This window comes from Glossina fuscipes, unplaced genomic scaffold (assembly GCF_014805625.2).
Source record: "Glossina fuscipes isolate IAEA_lab_2018 unplaced genomic scaffold, Yale_Gfus_2 115, whole genome shotgun sequence".
NCBI classification, from domain to species: Eukaryota; Metazoa; Arthropoda; class Insecta; order Diptera; family Glossinidae; genus Glossina; species Glossina fuscipes.
The window spans coordinates 57169-81606 of NW_023998458.1; the positions used below are offsets into that span (position 1 = coordinate 57169).

Here is a 24438-nt window from a genome sequence, read left to right on the forward strand (position 1 = left end):
ACAATAAAGTAAACATTTTTTAATTGTTTTTTTTTTTTTAAATTAAATTACTTTGAGTTACATGACTCATTTTCAGAAGTCTGTATGTGTAAACAAGCGCAAAAAGGTGGCAGTGCAGACTCCGAAAATCCGAGGGACAGATCCATTCTATTGGTAACCTCTCCAAAAACAACGAGCGATAGTTTGACAGGACTTATGGGTTGGAAGGAGAATCGCTCCTCGAAAATGCTACCCATTTGATGTTTTTCCTTCATCCTAAAATTAATGCTTAGGGTGTGGCGGACATTTACTTTCATCAGAATGATGCTAACTGCCATATATTGCCTAAAAACAGAGATAACTTTTGTCGTTGAAAAGCCCTACATATATCTGATCTCGCAACATAATTTTCAATATTGATAGACAAACACTTTCATTCTTTCGCTTCCTCTACACATTCAAACCTGACAATCTTTACAAACGGTTGTTTGAAATGTATTTTTTGAATGTTGTTAAAACCCGAACAACAATTGGTTATGGCACAAGTCGTGGGCACTTTCCCTTCATTGAAATAATTTAAAAAAAAAAAAAAAAAAAAAAAGTAAAGAAAACTCGCTTTCTACGCAATTGTTGTAAGTGAACTGGTTGGTCGGCATCTTTGCAAAGCAATAAAATAAACAATTACTTTTTAAGGAAAAGCATAGCAAGAAAATGCATTTTCAATGTAAACCGAATACAAAATTAAACGTTTTCCGAACACACAATTTTACTATAAAATCATAAACATGTTCGCTTAGCGTGAGTTCACCCTGAGGTCTACTATCGGTCTGCAAATTGTTTACGATATTTTAAAGCTTTCATAGTCTTATAGGCAGAGCAGCAACAATAAATAAAAAAGGTGAAGGTTTTTAAAATTTATGCACAAAGGAAATATTTATACTTATAACTTTACTAACAAACATATAAACGTACAAATAATTGCTAACAAAGACAACTCACGACCATTTATTTATTTATTTATGGAAGAAACTAGATTTTTGTTAATAGTAACAAACCAGAGGTCAATATTATTTCAAGTAGCAATTGACATTTTTGGCCATCGATCATGATGAACACGATCGGTAAGCCAATGACTATTAAAAAAAATAAAAATAAAAAAAATTAAGAAAACAAATAAAATAACCTTAAAGCGAAACATTGACATTTAGAAAAGTGGTAAAGATTTCAATAAGTTTTTTAAATTTTATTTAGTCTTTTTTTTGCTTTTTCTCCGTTTAATAAGAACATTTGGAAGTTGAAACACCAACGCAAAATCTGCAGTGAACGACATAAATATATTGTATATGAATAAATGAAAAATATTTTCATTGATTTTTCTATGCATAACATGTGTTTCCTCTGTTTAGAAACTGCGCTGACGACAAGAGAGACAACAAGCTTTAGCATCGTCATCGTCATCATTATCATCATTTTAATGATCATTAAAAGCATAATAATGATTGCAAGATATTTTTTGTTTTAAATCTTTAAGCATATGTTACTATCATGTGATGTAATATAGTTTTTGTATAACTTTGTAGTAACACATACACGTACACTTACACATATATGTATATCTGATGTATTTTCGACACTCGAACTCAACTGTTATGTCTTTCAATTTGTTGTCGTTCATATCATATATAAATAATATTAAAAATAACTCTAGTTGCTGTTGTTTTTGTTGCTGTCGGCTCGGTTACTGACACTCACGGTTTATGCAATTATTTATATATTTTCTTAAGATTATAACATATGTAAGCATATCTCGTATTACTTAGCGCAACATCAATTTACATATATATACGCTTGCAATGCTATGTAGATGTGGTTTTAATTTTCAACTTTTATGTTTTTCAATCATATTCCGCACCTATAGTTAAACTTATAGCTCCGGGTTGCACGAACGTCTGATGATACCATCTGTTTGTATCCAAGACAACTACGTATATAGAAAGAGGAAGTTTAGCTGCATTGTTCCCTTAACTTCAATTTTCTACTTACTGATATCACCCTCTTCTACTAGTGCCTCAAAGCTCGAACAATGGAAATAGCATTCGGGTGGCGGGGCTAATAGCCAACGTTTGCTACCCGCTAACTGAGCTTGCCAAGATGGCAAACGTACATTATCTACCTGAAATTATTTGAAATAAAAATCGCTTCTCTGCTGATTCGTCTTTGCCTTTCGTCGAAATTGTTAGCCTTCAATTCACATGTCAGCTTAGGAAAAATGACTCCATCACTTTGCATTATTTCTGATCAGTCGAAGTAAGCCTAATCGTAGGAAGGCGCAGTAGTGTTCCTTTTGCTACCTTTTTTCTATTTTGTCTTCGTCTTTTTCTTAATGTTATTTTTCCTTCGTCTTGATCTTAGACTACACTCAAATGTGTCGTCACGCTACAAAAGCCTTTGAAAATTAATACCGCGATATTTGGTTTCCATCCGCGTTTTCGTTTGTGAAGCACATTGGTGGAAAAATTCCACCCACATTACCTCCCCTTCTATTCTGCCTTTACATTAATCGTCGTCCATAAATTTTGTTCATCTTCTTCATTATCTGCAACCATCATCTCAACTTACGTGTGTGTGCACAACAAAGACTTTCTGTGCCCCCAAAAAATTTATATATTTTGAAACTGTTGTTGTAGAAAAAAACTATTGTCGCTCAAAAGTCCTTTCCGTTTCTATACACGCATCTTCAATCTTTGCTGTTTCCGATCTCGCCTTCATCTCTGCCTGTTCATCCCAACTACCATATAGTTACTTAAGAGGGCACATATTATCGTCCTATCTCTTTTTTTTTCGCCTTTAAATGCATTTTCGTCCGCCTGTATCTTGATCCTGCTTGCAGACGTTGGCACCTTTGTTACTCTTGTCAATTCTGTCTAGGGCGTTATTTTCTAGAGAAAGGCAGACAGACACAAAGTAATATCGCTTATTTCTCTTTGCTTTACTTTTTTCCGTTTTCTTCACTCTCGTCTTCCCTCGGTCTTTATCTACATTTGCAGGACATGTCGTTCACATATAAGATACCACTTTCTAGACGTTACGGGTAAAAAAAGGAAGCGTCGTCACAAAGTCGTCCTCTTTTTTTCTATCCTTCTCGTCAGCTTCGTCAAACTCCACCTTGCTTCCAAGTCTCAACTTACATGCATTTGTGCGCCTAAGCCTTCTGTGCCCATGAAAAACCAATCTATAGGACTACTTTCTGACAATTCCGGTAAGAAATACGGACGTCCATAATGTTGGCGAAATTCCTCTGCTGTTTCGCCATTGCAATTACTCCAACCGAAATACCAGGGCTCCGGTGACTCTCCTCTCTGCTTAGCTTTGTAAAACTCGACTCTTTCAGCGGGCATATCTAAAGCCTCATACAGATGACGAAAACCCGTGTTGTACGGTAAGAATTGACAATCCAGCACTTTTTCTCTGTTCTTAGCTCGATTATAAATATCACGAAAGTACCAATAGTTGAATTTCTTAAAGAAATAAGAAATTCCTGAATCAACAAACAGTGGATTTCTGTATATTTTGGAAGTTACCTCCAAAGCTGTCCAATTTGTTGTAGCATCTTCAACAATAACCGGTCTACCAGAGTAAGCGTATCGTTCAGTGAATTCTTCAATGCTTATATCTCTTACATGTTCCATATGTTTGACTTGTTTGCAAAACTCACAATTCTCGGGAGGACGAAAAGCGTAACGCATTGCTTGTGGCATTAATAGCGAACAATGCTATAATTTTAAACAACTTTGAGATTTATTAACAAACTCTCTACGGCTTTACTAACCTCAGTACGCAAATGGCCATAATAGTAAATAAGAGCATATATGAGCAGAGATATTATCAGAATTGCTTTAAAATAATTCCGTTTCTTTGGTTTGCAGTTGTCGTGTTCCTTTAAAAACTCTCTTACACATTTCAATTGATTTACTTTGACGCCTTTTGCTTCACATTTTTTCAATAAGTTTTTTAATTGTTGCTGCGCGCAAAACATATTCAAGCCCGTTAGTTGAACTAAACTAAATCAAAACCGAAACAAGACTGAAGAGCAGGACTAAAGTGATACATAAGGGAAGCTGATAAACAACACGACACGCCGAAGAATCCTTTGAATTATTGATAATTTTATTATCTGATTGAGCGCAGGGAGCATATGTTGTTGTGTGAAAAGTAACAATGAATTTAGTCTGAATGTAAAGTCTGTTTATGAAATGATAAGACTTGAGGAATTGATTTTCATTTTAATTTTTCTTTTCTCTTTTCTTCCCCTTACAGACATCCTTTTACTACAGACTCTACTTGCATTACTTATGACGCTGTTAATGCGGCCTATTTGGATGCGCGTAAAAGAATACGTAAGCAAAAGAATCGTTTCACTTTTTTTTCCAATTTATGTTGATTTATGTTGATAAACACTACTAACCGACGCTGAAGAGAACATTATTTATTACCCTGATAACATTAGAGTTTATAATCTACACGGCTGACAGTACAGCGTATAAAGCGTTAAGAATACACGCAGATAAGACTAGATTTACTCTCTAAATCATTTTGAAACTCTCTATGTACGTGCGTCCGTCTTTTCGACCCATAGATCGCCACTTTCGCATTATCCTAATGAAATTTGGTACACTGAAATGTCCTGGCGCAAATAAGAATTCTTTGAATAATGAACTGGATTGGATTGGTTTTGCGAAGTTTCCCAGGAAAATGCCGTTGTTTTTCAAACATCCTTGCAAAATGCTTTGGACAGTTTAATAGCCGGCCTTGTTCCTTCTAACGCCTTATGATACTCCACTGAAGCCTTGAGAAACCACAAGTTGCCCGTATGCCTGTAAACAGTTAATTGCATACGATCTGTGTAAATATATACGTCATAATCCATCCATCCGTCATTGTCCGTCCATCCGTCATAGTCCGATTTTTTCATAAAACTTTATCACTACGAACATATATTTATATCGCAACCAAATTTCATATTACATGTACTCTGTATTTGACGAGTGTGCGGAACATCGCTAAGAAGGACGACACAACTCAACTGGTTAAGTAAACTTGTCTAACTGACTCGCTACATCCATCGATCTTCTTTTCCACTGTTATTGGGTTAAAGAAAACCCGTTAAATGCAAGGTTTCAGCTTCTATATTCGCTTTTCAAACCAGAGGTATAACAAAATATAAAATAAACTCAGTAGAAAAGTAGATTTTAACCCTGAGAACACCAATGCCGTCATATAAACCTAATTGTGGACTGCTGCTTACTGCGTTTAATTCCGCGTACATGGCACGAAAAAATCGAACTTACTTAAACAGTTGATGTTTCCTACTGCTTTTGGCTTCTTTTATCGCGGTGTTACACTTACACATGCTTCCATGACTGAACTCTTTCGCATATCAAGTTGAATAGTTTTAAGGAACAGTTTAATATGGATGTAACAAGAATAATTAGGAATCGACCAAGAACTCTGAGAGTGTACTTAATTTTTATTATAATGATTCACGCCTCACGCTTCCTCTATAAATACCTCTAAGAACCATTAGAACCCTTATGAATTATTGCGATCGAAAGAAGAATTTACTTAACAAGTTGAAATTTCTTACAACCACTCTTGATTTCTATTATGGCCTTGTTACGCTTACAGACCCTTCTATGACTGAACTCTTTTCCATATACAATTGAATGCTTTTACTCTCTCTCTCCGTACCTATATAAAATTATACGCGTCCAGGAAGGCTGCGGCTGTAATTAATTTTTGCTTGGATGGATGATTGCTGCAAATTTGATTAAGTTTGCGTATATTTTATTTATAATTAAACATGAGTTATTTGGGTGATTAGATTTTTTAAAGCTTTCGCTTTACTGCGCAAAATTGGGTCAAAAAAATGTATTGCATATTTCATGATTTTCCAAGTAATCCCATAGCGATAGGCATGTTACATGATGCTTGCCTATAGCTGCCACCTGTTCCAAATATTTCATTAGCAAATTATAGGTTAGCTTAAGAAATGTAAATTAAAAATTTTATATAAACTACTCGTGTAAATAAAACATGATGAAAATTGCAATTTGTGGTAAATGATGACGGCGGGGTGGAGGGAGGAGGGGGGAGGGTTTTTTTTAAAAGATGAAATCTGAAATGGTTTTTCTATTATGTTTTTTTCACGTTTGTCTTCTTCTTCATTTAGATATTTCGCAGCCAAAGGGTGATTGGAAGACAGAAGATATAGCTACCGTAGGCGAGCTGTTATTGGATATTTCTATACAATTGGCGAGAACGTAAGTCTATGAAAATTATTTGTTTTTTAAGCAATAAATTAATAAAACTTATAAATAATAAAATTTGTTTTATGTTTATGCTTAAATCATTTATCACTTATCTGGCCCATAATATTTGTCAGGTCGACTAGGCAGGCAGCGTATATTTTTTATGTATATGTACCCATTATTTTTATATAAATTTATCTTTAACGTATCTAAGGCAAGTGTTGTTTGCTAGCTCGTTACTGCATTTATAGCACATTGTTGTAATGTTTTATATACAAATATATACATATGCAATATGTTGCAAGCCCACAGGCAGTAAATTTTGTTCAAATAGTATCAATAAAAATTTTTTGAAAGTTTCGCTTTTGTCTATATATATTTAACTTCATATATAGAAAACTTTTCAAAGATAAACTTACGCGTTTTGTATTACAAGTTACCATTAAATTTTTTTTTCTCTTTTTGCTCTTGCCAGAAGTTCACAAACGAACTTGCATGTTATAGCATATAATGGAAATAGAATTTTTTTAAAATGACTAAAAATTATCCTCAGGGAATATTAGTTGTCTATGGCGTTAGTTTATTAACACTACAAGGTTTTCTGTTGTTAATTATAGATAAAACAAAGTTTGCGCAATTACAATTAACTTCTGCAGTTCACTTCGAAATGGTCTTGATTGCTATCATTACTAAATTGTAGTCATATATATATATATATATATATATATATATATATTGTAATATTTTTTGGGGTAAGTCAAACCTATTTTCAAACTAATTTAGCACAACTAAAATGATTGTGCCATTGCATGAGCCTAATAGACAACTTTTCTACAAAACTAAACCATTATTTACAAATTTGTATCGAGCTTAGTCTTTTTTCTAACAAGATTTTTAAAGCTCCAATGTCTTCATATCTGCAAACTTTAAGCGTTCAGGCTTAACGTCTTGTGGAGAAGTAAGAGCCTTACGAAATAGTGAATAGATACATGGACGGGCGAACGGAAATAAGGACAGACTCTTGAATAGTCAGATGTACAGACCAGCAAGCAGCGGACAAGCAGAAAAGAGGCGGAAAAAGGACAGACCTATGCGCGCACTTACACACACATAAGAGAGACTCCTGGGCGAGCAAACAAGTTGAAAAAGGCATAAAGAAATGGCCGGACATGGGGATAGACAAATGGACAATGGAAGACAAATATCATAGATAGCAGGAGAGGAAGGAAGACGGACGCGCTACACACGAGCTGACGTGGCGACAAATGCAGATCTAATGCCAGATGAGAAGAAAAACGCCAATGTCATAATGGTATACAAACAAATGGAGAAGCAAACGAGCATGATTTATCGAAGCAACCGCTGATTGATTATGAGAAATAATGTCCAAGTGTTAGTGAGACAGTATTAATATGCTTGCATCTAACTCTTAACTATTTGGGTAACGCTGTCTAACCTATTTTATAGGTTACAGTTAAATAGAACATTTTGTGACATTTAATTGCTATAAAGAAAAATGTGTGCTTATGTGTTGCTGATTTTCATATAATTTGTGTTATTTTGAAATTGATTGAGTGGTAAGTGTATCCATTGCATAAGATACATGGAACATTTTGAAAAGTGTTGAAAACTTTTGTACACAACAGAAACATACCAGTAGAGCAGCAGTAGATACATAATTAATTTTATAATTACAACTAAATTCGAACAACAATAGCGAATTATAATGAAATCAATAGTAATTGGAAATAAATAAGTTTTAAAATCGTTATAGTTGTTTGCTTACTCTTTGTTTTACTGCTTACAAACGGTTTTCAAGCATATTTCGGGTCGAGTTAATACTTGACATGAAGGAAAATAAATTCGCTATACACTGCTTACTGAGTCATGCACCTTATGACGCTGTGTCATGATGTCAGTGTTATTAGCCCAATCAATAAATAAGTTTTTGATGGTTTTAAAAAACCTTTGAAGGGAATTTTTGATCGAAATCCGATCAAAATATGTTGAAACATATTTTATAATAGCAGCAACAACACAGAAAAGCTGATTTTTGGAATTATACTCCCTTATAAGAGTAGTTGTCTGTCTATGTGGTAGGATACAGCTCTTTATGCCAATTTTTACGACTGTGAGAAGTTCTTCTTTCATATATACCCCTGCTGCGATTCAGCATCTATCAGGTGTGGATCGACTTTTTTAGAAGACGAACATCGATGTTTGAGAGCATTTGTTAGGTTGCGGCTTCATCGCCTCAAAATATTACCTCTTTAGATGTACGCACGAGCATGAGCTATCTGCTTGTACACAAAGCCGACCCTATGCTAAAAAAATGGCAAACTCAGGATACTTTATCGTCCGGGTTAATTTGAAGGAAAGCACTGCTGCTTCATCTATGGTGCGCGCACCATGAAACCATGAGATATATTAGGCAAATATTAATTTCGGCTGCTCCGCTCATGCTTCGATGGCATCGAGAAAGCAACAGGGATTCAAGCACTGATGTGAATCGGTAACCTATTGTCCGTCTAATCAAAATTTCCATTTATAATTCATTTTGTGGATAGCCTCAGAAGACCACTGAACTTTTTCGAATGGCACTCACATTTACCCTAAAGATGTAATGGCTGATTCGAGTTAAATGAAATCTTAAATAAAGAATTTTTTGTCATTAAATAAAGCCTATCTTTAAATAAAGCCATTTTCGATAAAAAAAAATCTTTCAAAAGGGAATTGTTTCTACAACACTTCTCTATAATAACGCTAAAGGTGACCTCAAAAGTGTATTCTTTGTAACAGTATGACAACACTGGTCTATTGTCAATAAGAAATGTCAAATATTAATTTATGTTTTCCTTTTTATTTTCGCAAATTTTGGTTTTAATAGGGGTTTTTTCGCCACTCATCTAAAGGCAAACTCCAAAGACTTTTTAAATGTTAGTGATTTTTCGAAGAAAAAAAAAAAACTCCAATAATCTTAAAAACAATCTCCTTCAGTTACTTGTTAAATAATATTACATCACAGTTTTGCTTTGATTGGAGAGAAAGAAAAAACTTACAGTCTCTTCTTCTTCGTCTTCGTCGTCGTCATGATCGTCGTTGGCTTCTTCTTTTCCAATGCAAGCAAAAACCTTTCACTTTTATTTCTGGAAGATGAAGTAGATCCACATTTTTGACTTGCAGCACACTTTTTATTTATAATGACGTTTGAAATTTATTTACAACTAAACTAAAACTAGTAAACTAGTTTTGCTTTTCCAGTTTAAAAAAAAAAATCGCTGGTAAGAGATGCGCACAGATCTTCGCTGAGATAATTATAAATTAATATTTAATAGGGTTTCATTAAAAGGTGTCATAGTCACGTTTTTATGATCTTTAATTGTCATGATTGTATGAACAACACCACCAGCAGCAGTGGCAGCACAAGCGTATGGAAATATATTGCATGCGATTGTTATATAAAATATGGTAACATGTCACGTGCTAAACAAAGTCTTTATACTCCTATTACTATTTATGCACTATGTGCATACATACACATTTATGCACATAGGTGTGTATTCACCTACGGAGGTGTTCTTTTTGAGGCACGATTTTCTTATTTTTCTTGAAAAAATTGTTACAATTAAATTGATTGAAAACATGTTCCCCAGCATATACGTTGCGCGTTACATAAGTAAAAACTGGGTTTCTCCGCTTGTGTTGAATTCGAGATGTGCTCGAGGGGCTTGTATCATTTATACAAATGTTTTAAGACTTTCGTTTTTTCTTTTTTGTTTTTTCTTTTTTCTTGTCTTAATTTATTGTTCGGTTTAAGAAAGCTTAACGGGTCCGCTATACTAGTTCATACTAGATTTTTCTTCTGACATTCTTCTAGGACACCAAGCTTTAAAGAGTGAGAAATTTAAGAAGAAGAAATTGATCGCCTTTTTTTACTAATTATTACTTTTTTATTAGTCATTAGTACAACGTCGATCATTCAATTCAGTACAACATATCGTTTATGATGCCAGAAGAAAGTATAGCTCGTAGATCCAACAAACTGCATATATCTCTTCAACCAACCTTCAAATTTACAGTAAGTTATGATAACTGAGTGAAGCTCTCGTTTAAATAACATTTAAACCTATTTTCTAATAAAGCAATGGCCAACTTTCGCTCCCTTTGCCTTACCGCTTATGTTAGATTAGATTAAAAGACACGCTTTTTGGAGAGAAAACCTTAAACATTAGAATAGAAAGTATTCTTAAGGGCACTCCCTACAACCACATTAAATTTGTCCATAAGCTATTTCAACATTTTGAAAGTTGCGGGGGCATATAAAACTTTGGCTTCTGTTATAAGATGCGAATGAGCGAATGAATAACATATTCAAACTACTGCTCATTCATAGCTGCACATCTGCGGAATATGAATTCCGTGCTGAGATTTTTTCGGTTTCTTGTTCGCATAGCCCGCCTTCGAAGCAGCGTGCTTATACGAGTCTTTGTCGTCGTTTCTAATGTCCCCCTATTCAAGTCGAACGTCCGCAAACACACTGCTCACTTTTCCGGCTTCCTCTGCATTTTAACTCCTTCTGCGCCTTATCGTGTTTGCACGTGTGTAGGAGAGATCCTTTGGATGGTCGGTAATTAAGAAAGGAGGCAACGCATTGATTTGTTCTTAGACTAGCAACGTAGAGAGTACAACTCACTTTTGCCACGATAGATAAGTGGAATGTTATTAAGTCGAATGTATGTTTCAACTATCAAAACTGGAGCCGACTTATTGCTAATTTTTACAACATTATACACAACCTTTGAAGAACATTTCTAGAGCGCTAACAGAGAAATAATTTCTTTCTGAGCTAACGAATGCAATCCTTGCGAGGTACTGTACATGCCTTTGAAATCGTCTAAGGGTAATGCTTAGGAACCGTGTCCTCCTTTGCTTTATCAGATGGATCGGTCAAATTTTCATCTGCATAAGTAAAGCGTGCAGATCGTTAAGAATGAGTTTCAATCTCCAGAAAGAAGCAACGTTTGCCGTTAAAAGATTTATGACTAAGGAGACATTTCCTTGTAAAATGTGTGGGACACTCTCTGGCCTTAGTCCCCAAGCATGCGTTTAACCCAATCATCAGAATTTTTCGTGTTTATAACCGCAGTTATTTCTCACTCATATATTGCGGTAAACTGTTGTTGTTAATAACAATGACGTTAAAGCGCCTATGAGCAGAAGACTGTGGCGCAAATGTTTAGTAATTTTTCTTTTAAATGTGATTAATGGATATTTTCTCACTATTATGCAAATGTTTGGTTTCTTTTCTTTTTTTTTGTACCTGTCAAATTTTTCCGCACCTTACGTTGGCCTAATATTTTCCAGCTTAGCTGCTTATAATAATTTACACAATCATGGCCTAATAATAATGTGAAATTTAGCAGATTATTGCATTTTAACCATTTATCCTCTTAATAGGAGCGCCCAGCTTTAATTGTGCGTAAGTGTGATTGCATAACAAAGACAAAGAGCTAATTATAATTTTATTGATTGGCATCTAATAATTAAAAGCAGGAAAATGAATGAATGTCAATCTAAATCTTTTTAAATGCAACCAGAGTGCCTTGTCTGCGCGATTTATTTAAACAAACTCATTTTAAGCGAATACATGAAAATTCGTGTTGTGGACAAATTCCAAGTAATTTTACAACGAATTGAAAAATTATTTTTTCTGCCTTGAAAAATTTATCCCATGTTGTCGCATACTTAGCTTGAGTTAAAATGAAGCGTCACTATCACTATATCTCAGTTCAGTTGGTGTTCGTACTTAATATTTTGTTCACCAAAATCAATCGTCACACAATGCAAATATTTCAAGGCCATCGTAAACTGATATTTATCATTTAAAAGACGGGAGATTTTCGGTAGATTAGATTATTCGAGAATGATTACAATTGCTTTGGAAAGTATTGAAAAAGCAAATCGCGCTTGAGAACTTAACCTTGTACGAAAACATGCATTAAGGTACACACTTTCATAACGTGCTGCTATAACTTGCTGAACAACTTTCAAGGCAATGTTTTAGCAAAATTTCAGATCTTAATTCTTCTTTAAACTTAAGATTATCAATGGACATAAACATGATTTTATTCTAACATGATTTTCGTTCAATATGATCTATAAAAATAAATTACATTTTTTATACACGGTCTGGTTTAATTTAGCACTGTTAAACAATTGATTTAAATTTTAAACTTACTTTTCATTATTAAATGTAAATGATTTGTTGTGCACAGGGAACAAAAACGCCGGGTACATATGGAAAGACAATACTCTGCATGCTGCTTAAGAAGACGGCAATCCCTCGTTATTTTCGTTACTTCCTAACATAATTTTATACAGATTGCTTTACACAGTCTTCTATGCAGTGTGAATATAAAGCTAAGAGCTAGAGCTAGAGCTTCTTTTTGCTTTGGACTTATTCTAATTGATTTTTAATTTTTAAGGAACGTGTCACACGGATGCAAGCTAGGAATATATGGTTGAAGTTTTAGTTTCTTGTATCATTTTTGCAATTGTAAGAATTCCAACCAGAATTTATAGATAACAATACACGAAGTTTTCAAAAAAAAAAAAATAGGTGTCTTCATATTTTTCTCCAAAAATATAATATTTAGTTGTTTACCAATCTTTCTTGTATCTATTTTATCCCCTTCAAAGTAATCCCCTTTAGATTTTAAAGTGCACTTCTAATGTGCCCTTTTCGATATGGCCTTGAGCTCTTCCAGCGATACGGCCCTTATCTGCTTAATCGTAACAAAATTCCGTCCTTTCAACGTCGTAACCCTACGCGAATGTTCCCTCAGCAGTTGTGACCCTTTCGAGCAAGTTTGGAACGTCGTTGACGACATTTACAGCTCTTGAGCGATGCCTACGCGGCGATTCTTTGGATCAAAATGTAGCATTTTCGAAACAAACTTCGCTGTCACACTTTTCATGCTGAAAATATCCGCAAAAATTGCATGGCATGAGCCAACCGAGCCGACCGGCAACGTACTCAGCAACTTCTTGACGATTCTCCAAAGTGATTTTCTTCACTGCTGAAACCTTTTCATCGGTCCTCGACGTGCTGGGGCGTCCAGGGCAGGCATCTGCATTAGCGCTTTCTCGCCCTTCTGTGGCGGACTTGTAGCAGTTAAAAACATTTTTTGGCTCAAAGTAGACTCCACACGGTCAACGTTTCAAATAAGTTGAAGGACTTAATTTTATTTTTCACTAACAATTTAATACAAATTCTTTGATCCATTTTATTCGATACCAAAAAATCGTCAAACGCACCCGAACAGGTCTTAACCTTTAAGTATGTTCAAAACAAGCTGAAAATGCAAAATAGCTGATAAAGTCAACATTTGTCGGGGATATGTGTACCAATATCACAAAAGTTAAACAGACTCAGAAATACACATAACCCAGAAAAGCTTTCACGTGTAGTCACGAGCTAGCTGCCAGTTTGGCAGCTAATGAACCGAGAAAACTCTGGCTGGCCGAACCTTTTATATCCCCCTTCCAACTTTATCTGTATCTCTAAAAAACGAAACATTTATATACATCGGGTGGGCTTGGCAGATTTCTCCACTTGTTGAACACATCATGCGTACTATACATGGGGAAATTTTTGTCGTTGCGTCTATTTACAATGGCAAAACAACAGAATTTTTTTTTGGTCTTGGAAGGAAAAGTGTCCTCAGCTTAAATTGTACTGTAGATTGACCGATTTAGCTCATTGCTAAATTAAAGCTGCTCGCAAGAGCTTTTTGCATAAATTCGGGGGAATGTTTACAACAGACATATGGACCTGTTTAGACCAACGCTTGATGTTGATCAAGAATATATAATGTATACTTTAGAACGGCTTTTGAAACTTCATTCTGCTTGCTGAAAGAATTTTCATAAAATGAAAACACACAACCGTACGGTGGAAGGTATAACGAAAAAAAAAGAAGAGAAACGAATCAGAAGAAAACCCATTAATGAGTTGAACAATTTTATAGCACGTTAGCATGATTCAACGTTTTGTAGTGTTTAGTGTAATTGATGATTATAGTGATGATGTTTGCGATGTTATGCGTTATACAACACAAAAATTACATGACGATTAAACACTAAATGCTTGCGCATGTCGTGTGCTTAATGTTCACTCATTCATGCATGCATGCATGCCGCAAAGTGTTCGATGGAAATATTACCAAAATATTTCTAACTTATTTTTCATATTTCTTTTCGCCAACGACCAACGAACGAACAAAATATGCTATAAAAGTCTCAATAAATTAATAAGCGACGTTACAGTGAAAGTGTTACAACATTAGTTAGTTTTAGTTTTAATTTTAGTCGAGATTTTGTTTTTTTTTTTTTTTGATTTTTATCATTTTTTTATTTTATTTTTGGCAGTATAACTAATAAAATTTATATGAATGCATTAACTTGTAGCAAATTATATTTTATTTATCACTTTTATTTGGCTGTGAAAAGCACATTTACCCACTGAACTGGCTGGATGACAAACCAGCTCATCACTTCGACTTATATATATGTAAGCAAGTTTTCTTCTCATTCATTAATATTGGAAAATTTCCTATCATGTAGAAGAGGACAGAAATAAATGAAAATAAAACTAAGCATAACGACAGAGTCGGAGTCAAAGTAGACGCTAGAGACAAAAGAAGAAAGAAGAGAGAAGAAAGAGAGATAATAACAATTTCCATTAAATTTATAAAAATAACCAAAAACTGCAAAAAAGTCACAGTTTGATGTGCATCTCTTGGCACACAGGCAACAACGACCGACCAGCAACAATTTCCATGCCATGCAATGCAATGCAATGCAATTGAAGGCGATTTGTGTGCTGCTGCTGCTGCTGCTATTACATAAGAAATTTACGTGCATTTGTTTATTTATTTGTATATATATATATATATGTATCTATTCATATATGTATATTTATATATATATATATATATATATATATTCGTTTATATGTGCGGCTGCATATAACTGTTATGTTATGTTAAGTTTCTTGTGGGGTTTCCTTTATTTATTTATTTTTTGTCTCTCTCTCTTGTGGGTTTTGCGTGCTAATGATTTTATATTTTCATTTTTTTATTTTTCTTTTTGTCTGTGTGAATATTATTGTTTTGTGTGATTTCGTTTTATTTTTTGTGCTAGTTTGACAGTAGTGGGTTTAACAATAACGTTTTCAAAATTTTATACATGTATAAGCAAGTATGTGCAATTGTGTATGCAGCATTTATGCATTCATATTTAAACACATGTTCATACATAAGTTGCTAATGATTAATGCTATCGGTGTGTAATTCATGTCAATAGTATAGCAGGAGGGAAAAAACAGCTGTTCACAATGTTTCTTACTTGCTTGTATCTATGCTTGTACGCGTGCATCTATATATGTGTGCGTGCATATGTGTTTGGGTATGTATATATATATACATATATATGTAAGCTTAAATTTTGGAAAAACCTAATCTGCAAATATTTCGCAAGGTAATTCGATTGGATATAACGTCCATACAATATATGGTCAAATGAACTCTACTTTTGCGGAGCAGATCAAGTAAAAACGCTTTAATCGAGTTGATGCTTTTGTGTTTATGTATTTGTGTATGATTTTCGTTTTTCTTATCTACCAGTTATTGTATTGTCTACAGCATGACAATGTTGGAATATTTTCTTTAAAAAGGTCAAACAGCTTGAAAATTAGAATACATTGTTCTCGTGCTACACAGCTAAATTTCCACTGTCCAGAGTAAGTTATAGTGTTATGCTTACGGTAAGCTTGCTCGATGTAGCTTATTGAATTTAAAATGAATTATAAATTGCTTTGTAGAAGCAAACAAACTTACAGTGATCAAAATAGACCGCTTAGTATAAGTCATCGCGTTACGCTATTCCTGCTCAGGATAAATCACGGTGTTATGCTCACGTTTCGCATTATTGAGTTATGTCGAAGTTGCTTTGTATAAGTCATTGAATTATGCATACATTTCCCAAAATAAGTACCATTCAGTTGTATTGCTCACACGACTTATTATAATTCATCGTCTTAGTTATTTCTACTTAGAGTAAGTTGTGGTGTTATTCTAATATCATGTAATATATTATAATTTCACGATTCTGCATAAGTCATTAAATTATGCCTGCAATAATCAAAATATGTCTTTCATTTAGAGTGCGTAGGCAAATTCCTAGCGTAGCTTATCATATTACCGTCATACTTCTACTGTTACACAGTAATAGTTACACGCATAGAAGCTCTAAACACGCAAACTAAATCGTGTAGCTTAACTTACTCCAAAATGTTTCGCCGTCTGTGAGCCTATACCAAGTTCATCCGTATAATAACATATGAGATTTGCTAAGTTTCTGTAGTCTACCAAATTATGCCTCGCATATTGCGCAAATTAGAAGAGTTTTTTAATTAGTATAGATGAAAAAATCATTCTTCTAAACGGTTTTACAGCAGTCTGGGAATTTGCTCTTTAAAGCCAAAGCTGCCAATATTTAACTTTTGATTTTGCTCTTCCTTAATAATTAGTAATGCTAAGCATACTAATCACAACGCTTCATGAATGGTAGTCGTAGTCTATTATTGCGCTATTATTCTCTCATTCTCAGGATTACCATAGACCTACCATAATTCTATAATAGTCTTAACGCAATCTTGTCTTTGCTCCCATCGCTACCAAATCCTTTCAAAGCTCTACCATCGTTTCGTTGAAGCCCTATCGCGGCCCTACCATAATTCTCATAAACTCTTATAACAATCATAACGCAGTATGTAGCTCGATAGTAAGCTTATTATAACCAGGTCGCGGCTCTGCCATAATTTTCTTACAGATTTACCAAAATTGTATCAAAATTGTAATAATGCCTCTATCGTAGCCTTATAACAACGCTATCATAATTGTTTCCAAGCCTATCATAATCCCATCAAGACCATATAACAGCTCCATCTTAGATGTTCCACACTCTCTCCCCAATTCTATTGTGATCCTTTTATAATCTATCGCTTTATCGAAGCTCTCTCCAATCCGGACTTCATGCCACCCAATCCCGTAATGCCGTAGTATTATATCTCTACCATAGTCTTATCAAAACCTATCATAGTCCTATCATAAGGCATAGCTCCATCAAGTCTCTACCACATTTCGTAATTCTTTGACATCGCTATCTTAATCCTATTGTGGCTTCATCAAAGCTTCACAAAATTCCCGACACAGCTGTATCCTATCCATTTCTTTCCTATCTTATAGCATTCGCCTCGTTTTCCTGCCTTTTCCCTTTGCTGTTCACTTCATTATTTTGTATACTTGTCTTTTTAGACTTTCACTAAAACTCCGCCTTACTTTTACTACTAACCTACACGATCCAATTTTTGTTTTTTATTATTTACATACTTTGTTTATCTCGTATCCTACCTTTTTCCGTCTTACACTTAACGAGTGCAACTCATGCGCCAAGATGTGATAAATTTTAATTAACTGGAAACCATAGCTACGAAGCTACTTAAAGCACGTTTATGTGGAGTAATTAAACGCATTACAAATGTATATTTACACAGATGTTTACATGTATATATATATATACATATATATATATATATATATCTCGCTTCCTCACTGCTATCTCTAATTCAATGATGTGTGCGTTAAAGACACGAAATAATTTTTTTCGTATATTTATTAACAAACAAATTGACAGCTTATCTTAAACTATGTTCAAACGCATAGCATTTAAAACGGCAAATGGTTGTCGCAAACAGACAAAACCACACAAACCTACCCATATATACATGTAATATATACCTATATACATGTAGATATATAGGTGTATTCGTATCTATATATATATATATATATATATATATATATTACACGAACATATCATAGAGCAAGACCTAATGCGTCGATAATTGCATATTTTGTCTAAATTCGTCTAAGACACTGAAATGAATGGGAAACAAAGTAAAAGAAAAAAAAAAAGATTCGAAAAATAAAAACAAAAATGAACGCAAAACAACTTGACATCAAACAATTTAATAATTTTGCAATAAATTTTTGGTTTGCAGGAAAAACGAGAATATGTAGTAGACGTAAAAAATTAAATTTAAAAAAAAAATTGATTTTTTCATAATTTTTTTGAGAAACAGATAATGGCACGAAGATTAGAAATAAAAATACAATTATGTATGAAATATAAAATGAAAAGAATGTAAGTATGTTTGCGTCTTTCGTCTGACTGCAGTCACAAAACAATTGCCATGTGGTAGTTAAACCCATTAACTGTGCAATAATTACGCACATACATATACGTGATGATAATTATAACAGACAAAAGAAAAAACCATTCAAAAAAAAAAAAATTCATATTGAAAAAATTAAAAAAAAAAAAAAATAAATAAATTAGTTCATTAGAAAAAAATTTCAATTAGTTTCATTTTTGTTATTTTTAATAATTTTTTTTGAAATTTTTGAAATTTTTCTATAAAATTGCTTTTTGTCTTTTTCTCTTCATACACAGTTATGGTCTGTCTTATGAGGAAATCGAGAAAGGTTTGCCGACCATTGACACATCGAAAACTTTAATTAGAGAAGTGTGTCCGCCTTTCTTTTCGGGCGTGGAATGTCGTCCAGGTAAATACAGGCGGTTCGATGGCTTATGCAATAACATAGAACATCCGACTTGGGGAGCGGCTATGGCCCCATTTCAACGTTTGATTGGACCCCTTTATGCTGATGGCATCAATGCGCCTCGCATCTCTATTACAGGACGCGAATTACCATTTTCCCGAGTTGTATCGCGTACTATGCATCCCGATGACGGGTATCATGATCATGCTGGAACCGTGATGGTGATTGCTTGGGGTCAATTTATGGATCACGATTTCACATTAACTGGTACACCATTAGGTATGCATTAACTTGTTTTCTCAAAAATTTATTTCTGCTCTCTAACGAAGTCTCTTAGATCCCATTAATCGTAACGATCCTGAGGAATGCTGTAAACGTCCTTTACATCTAAAACATCCGTATTGCGATGAGATACGTGTACCCGACGATGATTATTTCTATCGTTTATTTAATATAAAGTGTATTGATTTTGTACGTGGCTTTCCATCACCGCGACCCGGTTGTAGATTGGGTAAGTTGTCCATGTGTAAGAGAAACACAGAAATATTTTTAAAATTCAAAATTATTTGTTTTTGTTTTCCTTTTTTTTTTTTTTTTCCTTTATTATTAAATCGTGTTAAGGGCTTGCCACCAACGATTATTTAAATTTCCACAAGCATAGCTTACACTCCCCTATACACAATATATATGTATACGTATTCGGTTAAAATACATTCATGAGCTCGTGTAATAACTTTGCTTAGCTTTACGGTTTATGACGTTTAAGGTGCTTTGTTAAGCTGTCAATCATATCACAAAAACGTTCCATTAGGCGCCCATGTGTTCGAGTGTGTGAATAATTTTAATTGTCATGTCAACTATTTGCATTTATTTTAAATTATTGGCATTCAAAAACATTTTGTATAATTATTAAATAAGATAAATATCTCTATGTGGGGCATTTTCCCTAAAGGGGAAAAGGGTTCCCTTTTAGTGCGCCAAGTAATAATCTCTCTCTGTTTCTCGTCTTTATCTGTTTCTGTGTCTTTCTTTTTTCTTTCTTCAATTTATTTATTTTTGCTTTACGTAGGTTCTCGCCAACAGTTTAATACCTTAACCGGTGTAATTGATGCCAACACAGTTTATGGTGTTAGTGAAAAGTTCGCCCGCAAGCTGCGTACTGGTTACGGCGGCTTGCTACGTATGAATCCAGTGTTCCAAGAGTATGGCTTAAAAGATCTATTGCCTTTGAAATTAGACATACCAGAGGAGGGCTGTACTCGCCCTAATAAAAGCATGTTCTGTTTCGAGGCGGGAGAGATTCGAGTGAATGAACAATTGGTGCTTACTTGCATGCATACGCTAATGGCTCGTGAACATAATCGTGTGGCCCATATATTATCGCAAATCAATAAACATTGGGACGATGAGACTCTATTCCAAGAAGCCCGACGAATTAATATCGCCATCGTGCAGCATATAACATTCAATGAATTTTTGCCCATTCTCTTGGGTAAAGAAGTAATGGAGAAATTCGGCTTGGTTTTACAAAAGGATGGCTATTGGGACGGTTATGATCACAAAGTCAACCCAGGAATAATCGATTCATTTGCTGGAGCCGCGTTTCGTTTCGGTCATTCGTTATTGCCTACAGCGGTGGAACGTTGGTCAAAGGCCCATAAGTTTATAGCTTCAAAGCGTTTATCGGACTTAATTAGACGACCTTATGACTTGTACAGAGCCGGGGTGTTCGATGAATATTTCATGGGTTTAATGAATCAAGTAGCCCAAGCTATGGACGATTCAATTACGCAAGAAGTAACCAATCATTTGTTTAAAAAAGAAGGTGCTCGATTCGGTATGGATTTGGTTTCATTTAACATGCAACGAGGTAGAGAGTTCGGTATACCTGGCTATATGGAATTTCGTAAATTCTGCGGTCTACCTACAGCCAATGTCTGGGATGAGATGTTTGGTTCGATGCCTAACGACACCATACTTAGATATCAAAGTATATTTGAGTAAGTGAACGGGTTCAATTTTTTTCATAGACCAAATTCTTCAATAGAATATCCTTTTTATAGGCATCCGGCAGATATAGACTTATGGTCAGGTGGTGTTTCAGAAAAATCTTTACCTGGTTCTATGTTGGGTCCTACTTTTGCTTGTGTCATTGCTACCCAAATGAGTTACTTACGACGCGGGGATCGATTTTGGTATGAGCTACCCAATCAACCATCTTCATTTACACCGGATCAATTGCATGAAATACGGAAAGCGAAATTGTCTCGACTGATCTGCGATAATACCGATCTAATAGACACAGTGCAAATTTATCCCATGGTTTTACCGGATCATGAAATGTAAGTTTAAGTTAAAAAAAAGAAAAAACAATACCTTCTCTCTTTCCTCTCATTTTACTAAAATTAATGTAAACATGTAAACTTCTCGTAAAGAAACCCACGTGTACCATGTAAGAGCGGCATTATCCCATCAATAGATTTAACGAAATGGGCCGATTATGCTAGTCATGATATAGCCTCACCTGTATATGTAAGTTAAACCTAAAAAATTTTAAATCTAACACGAAACTAACCTAATTTTGTTTCCTGAATTATTGCAGAACTTTATTAACGAAATTCCCGATACGTTGTTAAATTACCGTAAAAAATAACGACATTTTAGATAATCAGGTGTTTAGCGTACTGTCTCTTAATACTCAAGGAGCACATATTCGTTTCATCACAATTCCAAGTTTTATCCGTTCTTCTTATCTTCGTCATCGTAAGCAAAATCGTTATTTATATTTAAAAACAAAAAAAAAAGAAAGAAAAAGATTAAACAAGAAATGAAAATATTTCCCTTCCTTTTACTCTCACTTCTACTCTAAGTCACTGTTCTTGATTTTTTTTATTTTTATTTTTTCTATTTAATTGATTTCTTTTTTATATTTTTAATTTACTTGCTTTTTTGCTGTTTATTTAATTCTATTTACTATAGACTGAATAACTTTTATTCGGTTCATTGTTAAACGAAATTATTTTTTATTTTATTTTAATTTGTTTGTTTTTTTTATTTTATTATTGTTTTATGTTGTGTAAATATTACGTATAATGTCTAGTTAAAGAAAAAAATAATAAAAACAATAAAAAGAAATGAAAAGCATTTAAAAGCTTTTGTTAATAGAGACTATTTTTATAACCATGAGCTATTATTGTTAAGTTTTTTCTCGAACGGGACGACTGTTAAAAGTATAATATATTAAAAATAAAAAAAAAATAAAAAAAATTACTTATTGCAGTGAAATGTTTACTAAACCCAAAAAAAACACTTTTAGGATATGATTCAGAGAACGCCTAAAAGTAGGCAAGTGTTTGGATTATACACTAACTTAGCTGCAGCACACATTAAGGTTTTAAGAAAAGCTTTAAATCAACTGAGCATAACTCGACTATAAAGCAAACTTTTAAGATTAATTATCAAATAATTCTTCTTCTTATGGCAGATATGATTCAGCAAAATCCCGCCCCTTTATTAACCACTAGAAAATCAGAAGAAGGAATCTGATATCGGTTACTTTGTGCCTGAAGGCGACAAACATATTTTTGGTTGATCTTACGAGTTCCATAGAGTAGTATAAAAACCATTGCCCTTAAATAAGTCTGAGAACGTTATAGTCGACCCTACGCCACTTCGCCCAGCATAGTTATTCAATTGGTGCCTAAAGCAAAGGACCTAGCCCTACCATTAATATTTGGCTAACTTGCTTCTAAATTTTGCAGACGATGACAAGTTTGTGGAAGGTATTAGTGTGCTTATGACAGGTTTGCGGAAGGAAACAAAAATACCTTATTACTTAATCCTAGAAATTGTTGGCGGATGTAGGTTTTTTTTTAAATTTTGCTTAAAAGAAAATATTGTATTAAAAGAAAAGGAAACTTTGTTGATTGGAGAGCAACCCATAAAATTTAAAACATGAGCTCTCTAATTAGAGATTTAAAGCTGTTAAAGTTGCTTCCCTTCCTCTTTTTTTGGAAACTGGCTGCTGTTAAGCCATCCAAAGCATACTTAAGCCAAATATAAATCAATCAAAGTTCGCTAGAAGGTGTTAAAACGCCCGTCTTCGGTATTTTCAATTGTTCAATAAAAAGTAGAGATCTATGCAGAAAACATTCGAAAAACATAAACGAAACTTTCTTAATCAGTCAGCCATCCATCCTCATCTTACTAGTGATGGCAGTTATACTCGTCAACCAAACAAAGCGTATATATAATGTGAAATATGTTTGTAATTTCTCCGCCTTCGACTTGTGTATAAGTCAAATAAGACAGGGCTACAATTACATAACATAATATATATTCAGTGTTCGGTTTTCATCGCACAGCAAATTAGGCGCACAAAAGATCGGATTAAGTATAACTAACCGGATTGACCGTTTAAAATAAAATATAGAAAAATAATAGGTTAGAGGGAAAGTTCTGTCGTATTCTAAATAAGCAGGTAAGTTTTCTTCTAAATAAAAAAAATATCTGACTAGTGAGTCATTCGGATATTTTTTTGCTTTTTTAGCTGCTGTATATTATAAAAGGAGTCTTTTTTTTTGTACCGTCCATCATTTACTTGTGATATTTAAAGTGAAAAACATGCCAGTAGTTCGTACTTGTCAAAGATGGCTTAGCAAAGTTCGTTCCGGAACAAGAAAGTGATCGATCTGGACGAGCATCCAAGATCGATAATGATGTTTTGCTATCCATGTTGGAAAATAATCCACATTTAACAAGTCGAGAAATTGCAGAAGACTTAGGCATTCATCATGCAACTGCTGGAGATCACATTAAATCTCTTGTGTTTGTGTTCAAGCAAGGTGTTTGGGTTCCACATGAAAAGGAATAGTTAGGGAATCGGAAGTTCTTAGTCACCCACCGTATTCACCGGACATTGCACTATCTGATTATAACCTGTTCGGATGTCTGCAAAATTATCTAATGGGAAAAAAATTCAAGTCTTTTCAAAGTGTTTCTAAGGCACTTGATGACTATTTTAACTCCAAAGACGAAAACTTGTACAAAACAGGAATTCACAGGTTACCTGAAAGATGGCAACAGGTCGCAACAAATAACGGAGCATATATAATTGATTAATATTAAAGACGTATTTTTATAAACGAATTCAAATATTTTCTTTAAAATACGACAGAACTTTCCCTCCAACCTACTATATATAGAAAAATTATTATCAGCAAGACTGCAAATCACTGTCCATGCTAATATAGAAGACAACTTTTTCAGACAATCGTCATTATTTTATTTAGAAAGCTAATTAGTACATTGTATACTATAAAGCTCTCTTGAAGCTGGACATGCACATAATCATGCACATACACTGTGTAACACAAAGAACCTCATCTGCAAGGAAACACGTGCTCAATTTACTCACCAACTAGAACTTAGTTTCCAGAGAGAGATATGCTCATGTATTGTGGGCG

General features: G+C 34.1%; 2 protein-coding genes across 2 annotated transcripts in view; one reads left to right on the plus strand and one right to left on the minus strand.

The window, feature by feature from the left end:
- LOC119640086 (peroxidase) overlaps positions 1-22020 on the plus strand; it is a 65690-nt gene extending 43670 nt beyond the window's left edge. The window contains exons 3-10 of the mRNA XM_038037877.1: positions 4297-4376; positions 6209-6299; positions 18864-19252; positions 19311-19484; positions 20043-20973; positions 21037-21315; positions 21409-21505; positions 21576-22020. Of these exons, the coding sequence (XP_037893805.1) occupies positions 4297-4376; positions 6209-6299; positions 18864-19252; positions 19311-19484; positions 20043-20973; positions 21037-21315; positions 21409-21505; positions 21576-21626 (2092 nt within the window). The 3' untranslated portion in view covers positions 21627-22020. The remainder of the gene's footprint in view (positions 1-4296; positions 4377-6208; positions 6300-18863; positions 19253-19310; positions 19485-20042; positions 20974-21036; positions 21316-21408; positions 21506-21575) is intronic.
- On the minus strand, positions 1126-4015 carry LOC119640087 (bifunctional arginine demethylase and lysyl-hydroxylase JMJD6). Its single transcript, XM_038037878.1, has 5 exons — positions 3809-4015; positions 3561-3752; positions 3168-3497; positions 2023-2152; positions 1126-1960 (listed from the first exon to the last, which is right to left on the minus strand). The coding sequence occupies exons 1-5, from the start codon at positions 4013-4015 to the stop codon at positions 1875-1877; spliced, it is 945 nt and encodes a 314-aa protein (XP_037893806.1). The 3' UTR covers positions 1126-1874.
- Positions 22021-24438: the final 2418 nt, after the last annotated feature.

Bases quoted from the DNA above. Each gene is read 5' to 3' on its own strand.
- LOC119640087 (XM_038037878.1), bottom strand. From the start codon at position 4,015: ATGTTTTGCGCGCAGCAACAATTAAAAAACTTATTGAAAAAATGTGAA. The intron at 3,753-3,808 runs GTTAGTAAAGCC...TTAAAATTATAG, and splicing joins ATGGCCATTTGCGTACTGAG to CATTGTTCGCTATTAATGCC. The intron at 2,153-3,167 runs GTAAGTTGAGAC...AAATAATTTCAG, and splicing joins GCTTAGGCGCACAAATGCAT to GTAGATAATGTACGTTTGCC.